Genomic DNA, 11755 nt, shown 5'->3' with positions numbered 1-11755 from the left:
CTGAAGTGCAGTCCATGCAGACCTGCATACACACCCTGGTTTCACACCCCTGCAGCCATCCCTGGAAGAAAGGAGAGGGATGCCCTGTCCCTGTGATGGTGTGGCTAGGAATCCCTGCTCTGAAGCTTCTCCCCATCCTCCGCACTGGAGAAGTCGAGAGAGCAATCTTTAAAAAAAGAGTCTTGGGATGGACTGGGTTCAGAAGACCCCTCCAGGAACCACAGTAGCATTGCCCTGTAGCCAGAGACTTACTGTGCAAAAGGCTGTGAAGATTTCTCCCACAAGGAGCTCTCCTCTGTCTCACTCCACACTGCCTTTCACTTCTCTCTGCCTTCTCTCATCTCATGTCAGCAGCAGCAGGCAGTGCCCGGAGCCCTGCTGCTCTTGGCAGAGGAGCTGCTCCTGCACACACCTGTCTCTGGGCAGTGCTGCCAGGTTGCCATGATCTCCCTCCATCCCCAGAGCCTGGCCCTGCTCAGGAGCAGGGGCCCAGCTGAAGGCATGAATTTGTCTGTCCCTTGTGCTCCCTCCTCCTGGGAAATGTTCCCCAAAATAGACTAAAATAACCAGCTATTTTTCTTTTCTAAAGAGTGCAGAGAGACTGATTCCAACATTGCAGTTTATTTCATCAGCGGATGGCTATCGATGAAAGGTGGAAGTGTCTCACTCTGGAAGCCCCGATTCCCCTCTCTTGACTAGGCAGGACACCTAGACAGGGATAAGAAGGGAGCTCATGGACACATGGTTCAGGTATTGATTCAGATTAGTCAATCTGGGCATCGCATGCAAGTTTAGAAGCCCCTGGGATGCAGTGGGATTCAGATCCCTCCCGTGAACCCCACAAACACACAGGAGGTGGGATTCCCCTTGCCAAAACTGAAGCGAACACAACAGAGCTGCCTGCGTGTGAGCTCCTTGTCTAAGCTCCAGTTATAATCCCTGGAGATGGAGTATGAGAGTCAGTTGCTCGCACACAAAAACCTGGTGACAGCTGAAGGGACAGAGGTGGTCCCAGGCATGTGCCAGTGTCTGCTTGCTCTGATGTAGCCACTGAGAGACCTGCATCCTTCTAGAGCATCAGGTGGGGGCCAGGTGGGGAATTTCCTTGGCCATCTGAAATGACAAATGACAAACTGCCTTTAGGGAAAGTCCATCCCATCTACATCCATGTGTGCTGCATAAATGGGAGGCACATCACACCAACGTCTCTGCTCTAGTCCCTGCACTCTCAAACCCTTCTAGCTCTCCTCCTCCCGAACCTCTTCTCACCCCACCACATGACATGAACAGGGACTAGACTAATGATGACCTCAGGGTGGCTGGATCACAGGCTGCCCAGGCACAGGGACTTCTTCACTGGCACATTGTCCTGCCTGGAGATGGATTCACTTCTTTCACAGGCTCCATGGTGCTAAAAATCAGCTTAGGCAGCAATCCCCTCTCCTGCCATTTTGACGCAACTCATCTCTTTTTCTCCCTGGCCTTGGGCATGGCAGGGTTTACTCTCTCAGTGGGAACCTCCTTTCACCATTACAGAGGAGCGCAATGCCTAGTGCAGGACAACGATATGGTTAGGTAAATCATTTCTGACCCACCTGACTGATTGCCTTCTGTGAATAAAAGGCCTGCACTTGTGGAGGAGAAGAGAGTAGTGGATGTCCAGTAGACATCCAGATGGGCAGAAAGTTGGTTGGATGATCAAGCTCAGAGGGTTTTCATGAATGGGTCATGCTTGACCAGGAAGCCAGGGAAAGGTGGGGTATGCAGGGGTCTACCCCGCATCCTGTCCTCTTTGAAAGGCTCCTCAGCAGGGCAGAACAACACGTGCATCAGGACAGGCAGAGACCTGACCGGAAGAGGAGTGACCCCAAGGAGAAGGCCCTGGACGCTACGAGGGGTGCCGTATGAGCCAGTGGTGCATGCTCACCACAAATGAGGCCAGCCAAATACAGGACTGCATTAGGAAGAGCATGGCCACCCAGGCAAGGGCAGTTCTTATCCCCCTCCACTCAGCACTGCTTTGGCCACATGTCTGGAAAAGTGTGTCCCAGTGTGGGCTGCCCAGTGCTGGAGAAATGGGGAGCAACTGGAGAGGGTCCAGAGGAGGTCTGCCCAGATGGCGTTGGGGGACTGAAGCACATGGCCTGTATGGAGGGCTTCTAACTAAGTTTGGGCTTCTTTAGCCTGCTGAAGCGGAGGCTAAGGCAAATACAGAAGATGCCTGTGACTGCCTGTGACAGGGTGGTTTCAGAGATGATGGAGCTTTTCTTGGTAGTGGGAAGCAGCATGAGAAGGGGAAAGAGCCACAAAGAGCATCTTGAGAGGTTCAGACTGCACTTCAGGTAACAAGAATGTCACTCATAGGGTAGTGCTGTGGTGCAAGAGGACACCCAGAGGAACTCCGTGATCAGCCTCTTGCCTTTTGTTTCAAGGAACAGCCAGCAAGGACAGCGGGACATCAGTAAAGGTGGGGAGATCCTTCAGTGAGAGCAAGGTGGGGAAGCATGTTGGTTTTCTACAGGCTGCAGGGAAACAGGTGCAGCTTTGGGTCAGCGTAGGACAGTCTGTGGTGGAGATGACAGAGGGCAATAGCAAGGCTGAAACCCTCCGAAAGAACTGAGGTCTTTGTCCCCTTTGCTATGGCTAGTGTCTCTGCCACCGAGGCCTATGAGAAGATGACGTTTCCTTACAGCACTGTGGCCTTGCTGCCTCCTCACCTCCACGGAGCCCAGGAGGTGCTGTATCGTTGTCCTGCACTAGGCACTGTGCTCCCACCCACCCTGACACTGCCCCCAGGAAGAGACCTGAGTAAAGTGCGAGGACAGGATCTCCCCACGCAGGGGCTGGCTGTGGGTCTTGGCCATTCTGCTTGATAACACACATCAAGGTTGTCTTGGCATCACAGCCACCCTCACATTGCTTTTGCCTACCTGCAATCAGGGCCTACAACTTTCCGCTCTAATCAGCCCCTGGGGAGACTTTGTTCATAACGGCCCTCAGTGGGACCATTAACGCTCCAAGAAACTTGGTGATTTGCTTCTGACGTAAACTTCTTGAGAGGTTGCTTCAGTCTCCTCTCAGCATCTGAGGTTCATGGACTCAGCACCAAATACACCCAAGGGGTCATTAAGATGCAAAAAGCCCCTAAGGAGCCATGCCTCTCCCCATAATTTTCTTCAGCTCTTCAGTTCTTGTGCTGTGGCTAATTGGAGAGGTTTCAGCAGTGTATTTACAAGAGGAAGATTTCAATGAGCATCTGAAAAAAAAAAAAAAGGATTTCTGCTTTTAAAGGTTTCCTTATCTTTCAGCTTACAACCTAGAGTGATATCCACCTTCTCCAACTGATATTGATCCAGAGTGTCTCCTAATGAAGTCGGGACAGGTAGGAAAAGCACCATCCTGGAGGTCAGACAGCCATGGAAAATATTCCTCCCCTCCTCCCCAGCCCTGCCACTTCCCCCATCAGCCACTGGGGACTTCGATCACTCTTGTTCAAATCGAACCTTTTTCCACTCAAGGCTGTAGCCGAATGTTACAGTTCATGTGCACCAATTCCCACCTGCTTTCCTTAGACAACTAGCTGCAAACAGGCACACAAGGATTTGTCTTAATTGCGATCAAACACAAATAAACTTGATCCAGTGTCGTAAGAAATAAAAGACACTCCTCAACTGTATGTCAAGTCCAAGTTGCCTCCAGTGAGATGCACAGTCTACAAGGAAGAACCTTCCTTGAAATAGATAGGAAAGGCTGGATAGACGCACAGTGAAGGAGTTGATTGAAGACACAAACTGCTGAATTATGAGGCAAGTTTTAGACCTCCTGAAGCTTAAAGCAGCAACTGGAGAGTTGAGAGGTCTCTGAATGATAAAGAGTAAGGGGAGGAGACAAACAGGGAAACAAGGGAAAGTGCATATGTCCAGATACTGTGACACAGAGTTGACTCTAGAAATGATCAATTTAATCAGGACATGTCGAAATATGTGAGAGACTATTGAGATTACATCCACAGCATAACAGACAGAGCACTGGTAACACATGTTAAGGGGCAGATCAACATTTTTTCTCCTGAGATTCATGCCCTTCCTCAAAATTTCCATTACATCATTGTGGGAAAACAGTGACATTTTATCAACGTTAATCAGTCCTTTCAGCTGATGAAACTGTCCTCACATTTTTTTTTAACATTGAAAACAGTTCTTCACCTTTCCAGGCAGAACTCAAGTGTCTAATCGTAAACAGCACTTGGAGAGGCCCCAGTGTCCATGAGGCACCTGCCTGGGCCTGGCAGCTCTCACAGGGGACCTGCAGGAGATCAGAGCCCCTCAGAGCTTCAGAGGGAGGCTGGGCAGAGGGAACCAGGGCACCTGCAATGGCACCAGCCACACATGACCCTGTGACTGCATCCCACCCCAGTTCTGAAAACCACTTTCCTTTTCACACAAAAACATAACGCAGAATTGCCCCAGAACACTAGTCTACTAAAACAGAAAAAATCAAGTGAGATAATAACAAAAAAATGAAAAGCTGCAAAGTATGACAAAGCATTTCTTTGCTTTCAGTCTTTGTCTTAATTTCTTTCTTGTTTCAGTTTTAATGTCATTTTCTAAACTTTTCTGTTATAATCAGGCCTGCACCATTAAACAAGATATTTTTGTGTCTCACACAGAGCCCAGTGCTCAGAAAACCACCCTCTGCCCACGGCTGTCCGTGTCACTCCTCACTCTGCACAGAACACATTGCACTCTGAGGTGTCGGACTCTCTCGACTGATAAGGAAAGCAGGGTGACCAGCTTTAAGGAAATGCTCTATTTTTGGGTGGCCAAATTTGCACAAATCTCAACCTACCCGTGTTAAAGCAATGTTTTAAAGGAGTCTCTAAAATATCTTCAATGCAATAACTGACAAAAAAAAAATCCTCTTTTCCAAAACTTCACACAGTTTTTACTATTGCCAAATATTTATTCCTTTCTTATTCATTGGCAGCACCATGTTCATGCACTACAGGAATTAGTCTGTCTATGCGAGCGTGAACATATAGAGAGAGAGAGACATTCTTCTTGAAAATACATTTGCTGGCAATGCTCTGGTGTAGTAGTGGAGGAATGGAGAAACATTGTTCTGAGGAACTACTTTATTTAAATGGACATGTTTCAGATCTCTTCTTCTGCCTCTCTCTCCTTTCTTCTTCCTCTGCCTCTTCTCTCTTTACAGAGCTCTCCAGGGAACAGTTCTCTGAATGACAGCACTTGGGGTGGGGGAGGCCTCTGGATGTCATCTAGCCCCAACCACCCTGGTCAATGCAGAGGGAACTAGATGAGGTTGCCCAGGGGCTTCCCCCAGTTATGCATTGGCCACAAGGGTGCTGAGAGTGCGCTCCATCCACTGTGCAGGCAATACATAAAGATGTTAAACAGTCCTGCCGCACGTGTTGATCACTGAGGGATGCTGCTAGTAACCAGCTGCCACTTGGAACTTGTACCACTGATCACAGTGTTTCAGCCTGATGGTCCAGCCAATCTTCCGCCTTCCCTATGGTCCATTGATCCAGGGCAGGTCTCAACAATTTGCCTCTAAGGAGAATATGAGGGACTGTGTGAAAGGCCTTGCTAAAGTGAAGATTCACAAAATCCCCTGCTTTCCCCTTGTGCACAAAGCCATTCATCTGATGGCAGAAGGCAATCGGGTTGGTCAGGCATGGTTTCCATTTCCCTTTGGTCAACTCATGCTGCCTCTTCCAGGCTTTGTCCTTCATAGGCTTGGAGATGGTTTCCAGGAGGATTTGCTCCATCACCTTCCCAGGGACTGAGATGAAGAGGAGCAGCCTGTCGTTGCCCATCTCCTCCCTCTTGCCCTTCTGGAAAATGGGTGCAATGTCTGCCTTTTCCCAGTCATCAGGAACCTCCCTGATTACCTTGACCTTTAAAAGACAATCAACAGCAGCATTGCAATGACTCCAGCCACCTCTCCCTGCACCCTGGGGTGCCTCCTGTATGGTCCCATGGACTTGTGTGTGCCCGCTGGGCAAAAGTCCTCCCCAGATGCATCTTCCTCTACCATGGGTGAGGCTTTGCTAACACAGATGCTGCCAAAGGACTCGTGGGCCAGGGAGACCTGGCAGTAGACAATACCAGTAAAAGACAAGGTGAAAGAGGCAATGAGCTCCTCAGCCTTTCCCCCGTCTTTGTCACTACATCCCCTGCCCCATTGTGCAGGGAGAACACATATTCCTTCTCTGCCTGCCTTGTGCTGCCCATGTACTTACAGAAGCCCTTCTGGTTGCCCTCCTCATCTCTTGCTAGCTCCACCTCCAGCTCCAGTTGAGCTTTGGCTTACCACCACAGTGGCACCAGACCCCCAGGCATGCCTGCCTTCTTGATGCCTTGTTGGGGCCTCCAGGACCAGGCAGGAGGTGTGCGGGGAACTGAGTGGTGTCTGAAGCCTGCAGCCCTGGCCACTCAGCAGGGGTGGTGGGACCCTGCTCCTCTAGGTGAGACTTGGCTCTCCTGCATTTCCCCAGGGTGAAGCCTGTGTCCCCTCTGGCTGGGAATACAGCCCGGCAGGGAGGGTCAGCACGGGAAACATGATCTCTGTTCCGGGGTGTGAAGAGAGAGGGGAGGGCAGAGGGGGATCTGCTCATGTCTCAGGCACTGATTCCCTCCCTGCAGCCAGTACAGCCCTGCTGATGCCCTGTAACCCATGAACCCAGGAGATGGGACACCTATCTGCTCTGGCTCTAAAGATTTCTCAGCCCTTCAGACCCAGGATGCAAAGCACCAGTGTGGGGACACCTCAGCAGTCGAAGGGGCTGAATGCCTGGCGTGTTCCTGAGAACTTTTCTGCAGTCTCCCAGCACTGGTTTGACTCCTGTTGCCCATGGAGCAGAGACTCCTTTGGAGGATGAACTCACTCATTGCGTAACTGTGAGGTCAGGCTTGACCAGGGAGTGCAAATGCCAGCAAGGCCTCAACTCCACAACAGTGTCCCCTTCCCAAGACTCTACTTTCCAGCCCCTTCCTCCTAGAGGATTTAGGTTGGGAGGGACTGCTGGAGATCCCCAGGAGCATGATCTGCTCTGGCCTGGGCTAACTTTACAGTCAGATCAGGTTAGTAAGTGCCTTCTCCAGGAGAGTTTTTAAAGATCTCCTGGCCCCTGCCCCAGTGCTGCTCAGCTACCATGGCTGTTTCTTTATTTTTTCCTTAAATTCATTTGAAATTTCCCTTACTGCATCTTCTCCTTGTTGTCTCTTGCACTTTACTCCCCTTGACCCCCACCCAGACCGTTCCATCTACATTGAACGAGGACAATCACAGCCTCACCTCCAAGTACAGCCATACTGAGATCTCCTGGGAACACACAGGCAGGCTGTGGTGGCCAGCTGCAAGTAGAGCTATGTGCTGCAGGTCCCTATGTGGTCTCAGAGGAGAGCGTATGGAGACAGAACACGGCCCAGGGCAGAGCCTGTGGGCTGACACAAGGGCAGAGCTGGGGTCAGCAGGGGGTTGAGAATAGACCTCCAGCAGCTCCTCTCTACACCTGAACAGGGAGTGACGCACCCGGAGGTGCTCCTGAGAGATAATGGTGACACAGGAGAGTTGACACCATGAGCTGTCATGCTGGGCACTAACCACCTGTCCTGGATCTGGAAGTCCTAGCAGGCAGTGCCAGTGGCTGCAGCCCCTGAGAGACCTCCGACCCTGCTAGCAGCAGTGAGTCCCCTCCATGACCGTTGAGAGCTTCCTGGAATGTCATGATTCCCATCTGCACCCCATCCCTGCACCAGCCCAGCCCTGCTGCCCTGCACGTGGCCCCACAGCCCCACTGCCCCACTGTACAGGCACTGCACAGGACAGAGTGTGTTCTAGGGTGGGGAAATCTGTCCCCAGAATGGATCCCATGACAGACCTCAGTGCCCCATCCCCTGAAGGGCCTGCTGTTCAGCAGCCTCCCACCAGTCCACAGCCCCTGCCCAGCCCTGCTCCTGTCCCTCTGGTGTTAACAGAAGGCCATGCTCTGGGGTCTGCTGAGGTCTGAGCCCGCAGAGAGCCCAGGCAGGGCTGGACATTCCCCCCACCCAGGTCCTGAGCCTAGCAGGCAGATAGAGCTGGTCACATTCCAAGATCACCCCTCACCAGAACCATGGGGAATGGCCAGTGCTGGAAACGGCTGGTACGAGGGGCTGGGTCTGGGAGGAGTTTCCTGGGGCAGTTTCTCCTCTCTGTTCATGCAACAAGCTGGGTTGGATGTTTGTTCTGACAGACCCTGTATGAGGGGTCCCCCCATGGGAGGAGGATGGTCCACAGGCCCAGTAGATGACCCCAGGACCTCCTCTGCATGCTCCCTGGCAGCCCTGCAGAGGACCCAGCAGAGGGCTCATCCTCCCAGGGCTCACAGCTGTATGCCCAGTCCTCCAGCTGGGCGTGGAGCCTTGTCTGGGGGTGACATTTGGGGTATGGACCAGCACACAGGGTGTCTGAAGACATACATTTTGTCTGAAGGAAATGTGCTGGGGACAGGGCCTGAGGGACAGCAGCCAACTGATATGGCTCCTGGGTGCTGCTTCCTTCAATGCAAGCTCCCATGAGGGCTCCCAGCCTTCTTTTTGGTGCCACCCATCAGGATGGATGATGGCACAAGGAGCTGGGAGGGTGGGGAGCGTTAATCCTTCTTCAGGCACTTCCCAGGCCATGTGGAGGGACAGCAGAGCAAGGACTTCTGGCTCTGCACTGGGAGCTCACTTCAGTGTGCCCACACTCGGAACATTGTCTTGCATTAAAGGTCGGCAATTTCAAGCCCAGTTCCCCTTCCTTCTCATCTCTCCCAATCCCTCCTCTGATCTCATTGGCCATTCCCACTCCCCCTCCCCTCTTCTGCCGCAGGGCCCTGAGCTGATGGTTCTGCTCTGCAGAGTGAGCGGGCTGTGGGGCCACAGGGTCACAGGGTCACTCTGCACTGGCCATGCTGGTCAGGGTGGGAAGCAGACCCAACCAAACGGGGATCACGGCCTCTAATCCCTCCAGGGACTGCGCATGTGGCAGGTGCTTGGAGGGACTAGGGAGCATTTCCAAGGGTACTAGTTGAGTCCAGGTGCGCCTCTACATCTTGCCCCTGGTATCACACTGACAACATGAATCGCTCTCCAGTCTCCCTTCCCCATGACAGATGGGTCCCCACTGCCTCTGCTGGGATGACAGACTCCTTCTTTGCCCACAAATCCCTGGGTTTAGCACTTTACCCTTAGGTGACTCCACCTTGGAGGACCTCTCCCTTTGTGAGGCTCCACTCAGTGCCCACCCCAGGCACACACTGTCCCGGGAGATTCCCGGAGCTCTCCTGGCGCCTCCAGATTCTCCTCCAGAAGGACGGGCATCTGACACTGTGCTTTAACATGTGGAAAGGCTCTGGGTGTGTACATCACCATTGACAATTCGTCATCTCCACTGTTACTGGACAGCAATGGGCAAGTCCTAAATCCAGCCCTTGGTCTCTAAGAGATCATTATATGATTAGTGGATTTTTGCTTCTAAATCCATGGACAACCCTGCCCAGCAGGCCCTTTTGACATGCAATTCCTTAGGCTTATTCTTGACACCAGCTTTGGAAGAAAAGCCCAGCCTTCAGGCACTGCACTGGGTAGAACTTACTTTATTACAGAGATACTGTGTGGAGTCAGCTCTGATGCAGCGTTGGACACAATTTTATGTGGGTACCAGGTGAGACAGAGCAGTCTCACTAAAAGTGGAATGAATCCAAGCATTTGTGTAGCAACATGATAACAAATAATAATAATAATAATAGTAATAATAATAATAGTAAAAATAAAGTGAACAAACACAGGTCAGGGCTGGTTGGGATACACTGGGATTCAATTGTGGAGAGCAAAGGCAATGTTACCACTGCTGAAAAATGCCCATGAGATCACTTTCCTCAGGGCATCTTTGAGCTCCTTGTTCCTCATGCTGTAGATGAGGGGGTTCAGTGTTGGAGGCACCACCGCGTACAGAACAGCCACCACCAGATCCAGAGCTGGGGAGGAGAGGGAGGGGGGCTTCAGGTGGGCAAACAGGACAGTGCTGACACACAGGGAGACCACGGCCAGGTGAGGCAGGCACATGGAAAAGGCTTTGTGTCGTCCCTGCTCAGAGGGGATCCTCAGCACAGCAGAGAAGATCTGCACGTAGGACAGCACAATGAAAATGAAACACCCAAAGAATAAACAGACACTAAACACAATAAGCCCAACTTCCCTAAGGTAGGAGTCCGAGCAGGAGAGCCTGAGGATCTGGGGAAGTTCACAGAAGAACTGGTCCACGACATTTCGTTGGCAGAGTGGTACGGAAAATATGTTTCCAATGTGCAGCAGCGCATTGAGAAAACAACTGGCCCAAGCAGCTGCTGCCATTTTGACACAAGCTCTGCCACCCATGATGGTCCCATAGTGCAGTGGTCTACAGATGGCAACAAAGCGGTCATAAGCCATGACTGTGAGAAGAGAAAACTCTCCTGTAAATAAAAAGATAACCAGGAAGAGCTGGGCAGCACATCCCAAGTAGGAAATGGCCCTGGTGTTCCACAGAGAATTGGCCATGGATTTGGGGACAGTGGTGGAGATGGAGCCAAGGTCAAGGATGGAGAGGTTGAGGAGGAAGAAGTACATGGGGGTGTGGAGGCGGTGGTCGCAGGCTACAGCTGTGATGATGAGGCCGTTGCCCAGGAGGGCAGCCAGGTAGATGCCTAGGAAGAATGAGAAGTGCAAGAGCTGCAGCTCCCGTGTGTCTGCAAATGCCAGGAGGAGGAACTCTTTGAGGGAGCTGCTGTTGGACATTCTGCTCTCTCTGGGCATGGGGGACTGTCCAAAGAAGAAAAGACATTGAGAGGTTAGGAGAGTCTTTTCAAGTAAAAAATCCCCCAAATGTTCCAGTTCTCATACAACTCCCCCACATTGCCTCTCTCTTTGCGGAGAGCATCTGTGCACAGCTCCCTTGCTTGAGCTCCACTTTGCACTGGCAGAGTGCGTTATGAGGAGCAGGGACTTCTGCCTATGAGCTCCAGAGGAGTCAGTCCAGCTGTACAGTGGTGGGATACATGGGAATGGGGGTGACTAGCTCTGACAGTCACAGTTCCTCTCAGGTGAAATCCACTGGGCATGTGGAAGGGCTTTTCAGCATCTGCACCACCACTTCTAAAGAATGAGGGCTGAGGAACTGAGTTCATGGGATTTTTTAACAGTGTTTATTTTCTTTGAGATGCCCCTGTCACCCCTGGGGAGTGATCCTCAAGGGCAGCAATTCTCAGCATTTCTCCTCTGAATCCTGAGAAAAATGGATTCCCTGTCGCTTGGTGCAGAGTGAGGACAGCTTGTCTATTAGCCTTGTTCCCAGCTGTCCTTTGCTCGCACCTCTTGGAGCTGGGGGATGATCACTCTCATATGGTGCCCTAAAAAGAAACCAGCAACTGCTGAGAGCAGACGAGTGCAGTTTCAAAGTGCAGATCTCCAAATTTCTCACCCTTTCTCCAGGCACCTGAGGGAGGACTCCACACTCCCCTTCTCGGCAAGAACACACAGGGCTCTTTTCAGATGCCCATATACAGCCTCCCACCACCAGCTCCATGCTTTCAGCATCTCAGCACCTTCTTCATTTGTCTCTCAGATATCACAGAGGTGCTATGAGACAGCAGTGCCTTTCTGGAAGGCAACTCACAGCCTGGCAGGACACCACAGGGAAACAGTCCAAGGACTGTTAGGACTGGAAA

At 51.7% G+C, this 11755-nt stretch overlaps 1 protein-coding gene across 1 annotated transcript; it reads right to left on the bottom strand.

Annotated features, from left to right (window-relative positions):
- Window positions 1–4000: 4000 nt before the first annotated feature.
- Window positions 4001–10826, bottom strand: LOC136996014 (olfactory receptor 14J1-like). Its single transcript, XM_067317009.1, has 2 exons — window positions 9899–10826; window positions 4001–4068 (listed from the first exon to the last, which is right to left on the bottom strand). The coding sequence occupies exons 1-2, from the start codon at window positions 10824–10826 to the stop codon at window positions 4001–4003; spliced, it is 996 nt and encodes a 331-aa protein (XP_067173110.1).
- Window positions 10827–11755: the final 929 nt, after the last annotated feature.

The sequence above is a fragment of the Apteryx mantelli genome, unplaced genomic scaffold (genome assembly GCF_036417845.1).
Source record: "Apteryx mantelli isolate bAptMan1 unplaced genomic scaffold, bAptMan1.hap1 HAP1_SCAFFOLD_20, whole genome shotgun sequence".
NCBI lineage: Eukaryota > Metazoa > Chordata > Aves > Apterygiformes > Apterygidae > Apteryx > Apteryx mantelli.
This window is presented reverse-complemented; position numbering and strand designations above follow the sequence as displayed.